Genomic DNA, 9,311 nt, shown 5'->3' with positions numbered 1-9,311 from the left:
ACTGTCAAACCTTGTTATGTTTGTCTTGTTACTACACAGTCAAACCTCGTTATTTTTCTTGAGTAAACCTGCAGTAAAACCTCAATGTCTGGTGAAAACCTGCACTCTAACCTGGTTTTGTCTGTCTAATCATCATATCTATTGCATTATCATTCACACAACCTCGTTATATTTCTCGTGTTAACCTGAACTCAAACCTCGTTCTTTGTCTAGTGCTATTGGAAGTGTTATATTTATCTTGTTAAATTACAACCAAAACCCCTTTGTTTCACCCTTTTATACTTATATTCAGACCCCTTTTTGTTCCTCGGCCTAACCAACTTAATCTACAGTGTAAACATATACTCTAACAACGTTGTGCCTAGTGCTTCCCTAAAGTATCTATATTGTTTACTCACAATCAAGCCTCTCGATTTCGCCGTTGTTAACTGACAATTAAACCTCTTTATTTCCTCTTTAGTAACCTACAGTCAACCCTGTTTATTTCTCTCTTGTAACTCTACAGTCAACCCTGTTTATTTCCCGTCTGTTTAGCTACAACCAAACCTCTATATTTCCCGTTTGTTTAACTACAATCAAACCTCTTTATCTCTCTTTTTTAACCTTCAATCAAACCTATTTCTTTCTTTCTTATAACTCTACAATCAAACCTCTTTTTTTTCTTTCTTATAATTCTACAAGCAAACCTCTTTCTTTCTTTCTTATAACTCTACAATCAAACCTCAGAGGCACCTTTCCCTCCGACATGTCATCAAACACTATTCTACTATACCATTTTGATGATACCTTAGTCGACCCTTCTCTTCAGTAGTCACTTATTGATATTTGCTAAACTCGAAATTATTTATATTCATGACAATGTACATGTCAATGAACGGTTCATGCATTGTTTTCCTTAGATACCTATATTTTAATGTATTCAATCGAAAACGGCTCAAATGGAACTTACATATTTTATTGGTAAGGTAGCACATCATGTTTCCCTTAAAAACGATAGCTTTGCTGTCTGGAAACCCACTGAAAACTTTATTACGTGATAAAAAGTGAATATCTAAAATGTGTAAGACATTGACATTCTGTACATGTAATTGAAGAAATAGTTTTCTATATGTCTGTGTTTTCTTAATAACTAAAGTCATAAATTATATTAATTAAATTATAAACCTCGTTTGTATGTTATCAAATTTTGCGGCTATATTTTTGTAACAATTGTATCAAGAAAACAAACTTTGATAGTTACACGAGTATAATTGTTATTATTAATAAATCATTAGAATTCGTGAGCTGGCCTACCCGTACCAAATTGCGAGCGCATACGACTAAATGTACCTATAGCATCGGTAGGCTATCGTACATATCGGCAAGTGGCGAACAACGGTTCCTCACTATCAGGACCTTCTCTTTTGTTTAGTTAACAAGGATGTGTATCCTATAAACATGTAATGCTACAGATCAAAGTTTAAATATGCGAATAATACGAAGGAAATAGGAATGTACCATAGAGTATACATAATTATATGTAATTAGCGGCATATGCACGGACTCAATTAATTTTAACTATAAGAATCTTAGAGTTTTTTACGAGAATCACAAAATCTTTTTAAGGAGGTATTGCCCTATAAACATTTGCAACATTTACACTTACTGAATTGAATTGTGTCAGGGAATGCACGTGTTTTTCGAGGTCCATACTGATGGGTAAAGACATGCAAAACAGTTTATTATGATGACATGATCATTAGGACGTAGCGATGACGTGATGTACTGAACAGATAACAAAGCAACGTTGTGTATTGTATAAAATGTGAACAGCAGTTTAATTTACATGTTTCGGCCAGTGTTCTCGCATTCTCCAACAATTTAAGAAAGCACCTTCAGACAACATGCATCGGACGTCGTCACGATTTCAACCAAACGGTATACCTGACACACGCCGTGTGAAAACACGTGCACACACCTATTGCAATTATACTTCACACAATTGTTAACTAAGGTTGACCAGCCAAAATTGTTTTTCAATCATCAATTTGTTTCTGATAAACAAGGAATGATTATGAAATTTGGATTTAAATTTCAAACCCAATAGATATTTAATATTAAAAAGAAAGGTCAATAGTTTAAACTTATGAATAGTTGTGTGATGTTTTGTGGCTAAGATCAGCTTCTATAATTTCATTTTTGTTGTTGTTGTTTACATTTATGAGGAATGTTTTATTAAAATTAGTTTACATAGAATTTACTAGTACGTTGTTACATATTGTAATTTTCCTAAAATATTGCAAATTCTTTAAATTGCTTTCAATACCTACCCTTCTATTGGTATTTTTGAAAATTCGCCTTGTAAGCAGCCATGTGTCAATGTGTTAGAAGTTACTTAAAGAAGCAGCTGCAAAAATCTTAGTCTGTGCCTTCGAACAAAAGAATGACAAAGGCTGGGAAATATGTACCCTTGCCGGAGACAGTATCATCTGGTGTTTTAATTCAGTTTCAATTTTCATTTTTGATGTCGCCTATATGATGAAGACAGATAATAACAGTGTCTTAGGTTATTTCTCCCCTGTTTATATTTATATGTTACACTCCATATCTGGTATACAATAATTCTTAACCTATACAAAGTAACATTAGTAGAATGATATATGTGTATGTCTCCAGTCTACAGAACAAATGGTCAATCTTAGAGCCTGATACTTCTAGCTTATTTGTCATTTAACACTTACTGCATTACGTACAACAGATCGTCAATCTTCTACTATGAAAATAATCATAACAAACATTCAGGTTACTTAAAATATTCACCGAAACACATTAACAAACACAGGCTGACTTTTAAACAGTGAGCCTAGAAGTGTTAGGTTATTTAGAATAATGCCTGGCCTTCAACTGACACAACTCGTGACGATACTTTACAAAATAGTCTCATTCGAGGCGCATTCAAATCCACATAATTTACACAAAAGAACTAACCCGGCTAAACAGTTTACATATATTTCAAGAAAATAAGTAAATCTAGATGATGACCCTTAGGGCGATACTCATTAGTCTTTATATCAAAAGACTTAGGAAGAAACTAAAACTCGTCTATATCGTCCATGCAGCTGCATAAAGGGCTGTACACAATAACATACTGCGGTCCTTGCATTCGTCATCAACACAAAATGGCCGACTAGACAAAAATGTATTAAAAGATTAGTTATTTTCTTTCAACCACACACGCAAAGCACACTCGAACTTTAGAAATCTACCAGTCAGAGTACTACCAAATGAAGTGAAAAGTCATTTTCAGAGAAGGAAATGAAATTGAAAATAAACGCCAAGTAAACAAAAGGCTTTACAAATAAAAAGGTTTACTTAAGTAATACATTTATCTTATCCTCTGGTATTGTTTTCATTAGATCAACAATTAAAACAAACCTATGCTATCCCTTTCTGGGCTTAAGGTTCTATAATAAATCAGTACATAATAACATCTAGTAAGATATATCCGCAGTTAAAGTAAGTCGAGATCGTAGTTCAAATATCCTCCTTGGTTGTCACTTTTCGAATAAAGAACAGAGAAATTTCCGTTAAACTATGGTGTGTAATTAAGGAATCGGGAATGATTACAGAAAATGACTTTGTAAATACGTTTTTGAAGGTATACCAAGTTATTCTAATATGTGGGTGTTTAAACACTACACTATTTAACTCACTACAGGAATTTCATAAACATCCTACGACGCTAAATAAATAGTGTTTGATATCATCTATTATCATTTTGCCAGTTGTATGTTTTACTTTCTTACAGAAGTAGGTAATGACTAATACAAATAAAAAATGAATTATTAAGATATAGGAAAATAAAAACCGAGCGTAATCTGTATACATGTATACTTGCAAGGTCACGTCGACATACATTTGTTCTGTTTCAAACTTCGTTTATGAAATTATAGATATTTTGCATCAAATGAATAACACTTAAAATAAACATAATTTGATTATTATTCCAAATTTGAAAAAAAATAAAAATATAAATGTTATCATACCGTTTGAAACAAACAGATCTATCTATATGCAGAATGTACATTTGCAAAATAGAACAATATATGAGTCCGTACAACACCACCGAACAATAATCTCACGGTATCCTATTGCATTTATGATACTGATCATTCAAAAGGTAAATGGTAACGTTATATATACAAATGATGATGACGCACGCAATAGTACACACATTTCACTAAACTGCACGTGTACGTATGATGTACACGAATAGTTTACTCGTACTGGCTGTCTCTGGCAGGTCAGTATTCGTGCCGACAATGTCGAACGTGTTAATAGTGTCGATACAACCTTTACTGACGGATCTAGAAATTATCCCAGTACAATAACTACTCACCTGATGTCACAAATATACTCATTCTGTTATCCCAGTACAATAACTACTCACCTGATGTCACACATATACTCATTCTGTTATCCCAGTACAATAACTATTCACCTTATGTCACACATATACTCATTCTGTTATCCCAGTACAATAACTACTCACCTGATGTCACACATATACATGTACTCATTCTGTTATCCCAGTACAATAACTACTCACCTGATGTCACACATATACTCATTCAGTTATCCCAGTTCAATAACTACTCACCTGATGTCACACATATACTCATTCTGTTATCCCAGTACAATAACTACTCACCTGATGTCACACATATACATGTACTCATTCTGTCATCCCAGTACAATAACTACTCACCTGATGTCACAGATATACTCATTCTGTTATCCCAGTACAATAACTATTCACCGTATGTCACACATATACTCATTCTGTTATCCCAGTTCAATAGCTACTCACCTGATGTCACATATATACTCATTCTGTTATCCCAGTACAATAACTATTCACCTTATGTCACACATATACTCATTCTGTTATCCAAGTACAATAACTACTCACCTGATGTCACATATATACTCATTCTGTCGCATGTTCTCTGACACAGCCATTTCATTATTTTGTAATTTTATACATTCGCAATAATTCATTTGCAAAATGTTGATGTCTCGTTTATAACATTGCATTCACACTTCTCGTACTAGTCATGCATATCTGTGGTGGTAACGTCACTTTTATATAAGATGGACACCTCTATCGAGGTAGGCAAAGCGACGCCTACAAGGCATGACACTATACCGGATTACCTCCCTTATTGGTTTGTTTTTCTAAATACATTTTACTGAAATTTGTAGAAATATATATAAATGTGGTCCAACATGTCTAGACGTAATTACATATAAATAGCATGTATCTTAAACAGGTTTTGTCACCCCTATTAAATGTCCTTTGTTCAGTATTTATTTCAGTTTCAATATTTGGACACAGCGCGACGCCACGAAGTGTTGAGCAGCGTTTTGAATTATGGAAAAATAAAGAATACAACTTGCGATAAATATATAATTATTCGTTTGTTATGACGCAACGTGTGAGATAGTCATTGAAAGGGGAGGTAATAAGATGGTATCCATTAAAGTATCCCTTGTTTGTAATGCGTTTTTGATAATTTGTAGTTACTGTTATATATACACACAACAAAAACGTTGTACTGTCATCACACCGGTGGTTTTCGCATTGGTTCAACAACTAATATCATTATTGAGGAGATTAAAGAAGCAAACAGGAACACCCAGAATAGAATCCTGTCCATTACTAATGCCACAAACCGCCACTCATTCACAATGTCTTGGTGATGGTCATCAAAGTCTTGTTTTTCAACTAAAACTTTTAGGTGTTTAGTAATCCTTCTATGTGTGGTGTCTCTTTCCACATCTATGATTTTATCGTGGTATTTTAAAGTATTTTGTGGAAGATTTCCGTTGCAATTATGTCCGTCAACGTTCTCGAAGAAAGTTGTGAGGCACATGTCATCTTTGCGAAAGTCATTGCTGTAAGATGCCGGAATCTGCGAAGTGCGCATGCACATTATACGCGCTAGAATTTCTACGCATATAAACCTCAGCCATCTTGGAACGGGTCGTTGATGTGGTCCTACGTGGTGTAGTTGGAGAACGAATACCACGAGAATTATTGATAAAGAGGTCATCCCCATGGTTACTGTCAGGTATATTCCTGCAACGAAAACAATAATAAGTCATATTCATGTAAAACAAATGCATGTTCTTGGGCATAAACTTTTTAAGAATTTTACTCTCACATTTTACGCTACAAGGTTTTAACACAAACTTGTGTACCAGCCTAAAAACTGGACACTGATTGAATCAGTTGTTATGGAGAAGAATTAAAAAAATGCAAATGGTTAACGGACGCACGACGCACGACGACAGACAAAAGGCAATCGCAATAGGTCAGTTGAGACTCTGTCTCAGGTGACCTAAAATACTACTTTGAAATACATCTTCGTTGTAGGAAAATGTGAAACACCATAAACGACCCCTAGACATTTCCCCTTTACTGTATTTCTATAAAGGTTATGGAAGACTTAGACACTCCTGCTTTGTTCGATAAAGTATCCAAATGATGATGTAGTACATATCTATACAGTTTGGGATTATTTCTTCATATTTAATATGTTAATCTGAAACGTAAGGCTTTCGTGAAAAATAAAACATATTATCAGACTGTTTTGCCTTTCATTTCATTAAGAGGAGGTCATTTATTGAGCTGTTACTTAAATCTAAAGGATATATATATCAGATTAGATATTTTTTCTGGTATATTTAATGTTGTTTCATAAGAAATTTTGTCGGGTTTATTTAATCATGTTTCAGAAGATAAGCTATTCTATCGGGGATAGTTAATTCTGTTGCATCAGATAAGATATTAGTTTGGTGATATCAAATCATGTTTCATAGGATAAGTAATTATATCGAGTATATTTATTTCTGTTTTATAAGATAAGATTTTATATCGGGATATTTCATCATTTTTCATAAGAGAAGCTATTTTATCTTGGATCCTGAATTCTGTTTATTATTCTAAAGACGTTAGGCTACAAGAAGACGGAACCGTCTAAATAGTTAAAGGTAACCGTTGTAGTGAGTTTCAAGTATTTGTGTTGCGTTATATAGACTTAGGACGGACAAGAACAGTGTAAAGAGCGTCAATAAAAATGATAATATTTTCATTTCATTGTCAAAGAAAGAACCAGGCTTTGGAATGCGACAATCTAGGGGCATTACTGATCTAATATCAAATTTGTCGATATTCATTTGTATAATAGAGATTACACAACGAGTGGTTGTTGAATATGGTATGTATCACTCGAGTTAGTTAATTTTCAAAAGTTACAAAAGACACGAGTTTTAGCGAGTGTCTTTCTGTAACTTTTGAAAATTAACTAACGAGAGTGAAATAAATACCATCCTCAACAACCACGAGTCGTGTGATCTGTTTCTACCACAATCTCATGATCAGTCGGAAATAACTTACACACATGTGTTTGTTGACAAGGCTGGCGTAGTGATATGACCCATATGTAAAAAGTCCCTCATTAATATTCAAAAATGACTTTTTTTTTTAAAAATTTAATTATTGTCAAAATTAATGTTTCGGCAACAACTTCGTGAAAAAATAAAATAGATGAACAATTTTAAATATTGAGAGTAGCAGTATTGCATTAATTTATATAAATTAACCACGGACTATATGCGCGTAAGGATATCGTACGAAGTCTGCCTCCCGCCAAGTGATGAACCGTTGTAGACGAACTTATCGCTGTCAATATCCAAAACCATTGGCCTACGTTTCTAGGCCTACGTTTCTTCGTGACGGTTCTATGGTTGACGTTTATAGTGAAAGTTCAGCCATAGTCAGACCGTCTAAATAGCGATAACGGGACGTTGGGAGAACGAAATATTTCCCGACACTGTGACAGATCTTGTTTTGGTTTCACGACCTAGACACGCGACGGTGTGACGTCAAAACGATATCGAGCGTCTGTAGCAATTTTGCTTAAAACTAGCGATCAAATCTTTAAGTATCATCTTTAAATATTGCCTTAATAACCACCCTTTCCACATAACCTCACAACGTCACCAACATTTGTCGGATGTTGACAGCCGACGACGTAAACAAAACAGCAGGTGGCAAAAAGCACGTGGAAAAAGTCTTCCCGGTCAAAGTTAATCTTCTCGACCAATCAAAACGCTTGAAGGTCATATACCACGTGTGGTATATAACTCATATTTATCTAACAGTCTGCGTGTTTATACAATGATCTGAGAGTGGAATAACATAGCGTATTGTGGTTAACAAATTTGTGATAGCGACAATAAAACCTGCCAATGTGTCGCAGCATCATGATATTTGGAAAAAGAGTATATTGCACCGTGTTTGGTAGTCAGACGCATTTGTTGCTGATTGTATCGGTAAACGTCGAGGTAAGCGGCTGACGTAAAACAGGTTATATATTTTATCTTTTATTTTATACACAATATCATCCATATATCTTAGAATGATGTGAAGGGATTGTTATATATCCTTATAGGCTCTTTGTTATAAACGTGTATTTATATAGAAACAAAAACATATAGGCCAAGGACGCCAAAGAGAAAATTGGGTATTCCACATCAATGTTACTGTGATACATTGGCAGAAGGCCATCACATTACATGAGGAGGCCGTCAAATTACATGAGGAGGCCGTCACATTACCTGAGGAGGCCGTCACATTGCATAAGGAGGCCGTCCAAATACATGAGAAGGCCGTCACATGACGAGGCCGTCACATTACATGAGGAGGCCGTCACGTACGTGACGGCCTCCTCATGTAATGTGACGGCCTCCTCATGTAACCTGACGGCTTCCTCATGTAATGTGACCGCCTCCTCATGTAATGTGAAGGCCTCCTAATGTAATGTGACGGCCTCGTCATGTGATGTGACGGCCTCGTCATGTATTGTGACGGCCTCTTCATGTAATGTGACGGCCTCCTCATGTTATGTGACGGCCTCGTCATGTAATGTGATGGCCTCCTCATGCAATGTGACGGCCTCCTCGTTTAATGAGACGGCCTCGTCATGTAATGTGACGGCCTTCTCATGTTATGTGACGGCCTCCTCATGTAATGTGAAGGCCTCGTCATGTATTGTGACGGCCTCTTCATGTAATGTGACGGCCTCCTCATGTAATGTTCCTCATCATGTAATGTGACGGCCTCCTCATGTAACCTGACGGCTTCCTCATGTAATGTGACCGCCTCCTCATGTAATGTGAAGGCCTCCTCATGTAATGTGACGGCCTCGTCCTGTGACGGCCTTCTCATGTATTTGGACGGCCCCCTTATGCAATGTGACGGCCTC

General features: G+C 35.6%; 1 protein-coding gene across 1 annotated transcript; it reads right to left on the bottom strand.

Annotated features, from left to right (window-relative positions):
- Positions 1-1,797: 1,797 nt before the first annotated feature.
- LOC110457349 (acetylcholine receptor subunit alpha-1-A-like) lies at positions 1,798-8,842 on the bottom strand. The gene is made up of 3 exons (XM_021508580.1): positions 8,764-8,842; positions 4,850-6,121; positions 1,798-4,690 (listed from the first exon to the last, which is right to left on the bottom strand). The coding sequence occupies exons 1-2, from the start codon at positions 8,840-8,842 to the stop codon at positions 5,604-5,606; spliced, it is 597 nt and encodes a 198-aa protein (XP_021364255.1). The 3' UTR covers positions 1,798-4,690; positions 4,850-5,603.
- Positions 8,843-9,311: the final 469 nt, after the last annotated feature.

This window comes from Mizuhopecten yessoensis, unplaced genomic scaffold (assembly GCF_002113885.1).
Source record: "Mizuhopecten yessoensis strain PY_sf001 unplaced genomic scaffold, ASM211388v2 scaffold1137, whole genome shotgun sequence".
Lineage (NCBI taxonomy): Eukaryota > Metazoa > Mollusca > Bivalvia > Pectinida > Pectinidae > Mizuhopecten > Mizuhopecten yessoensis.
This window is presented reverse-complemented; position numbering and strand designations above follow the sequence as displayed.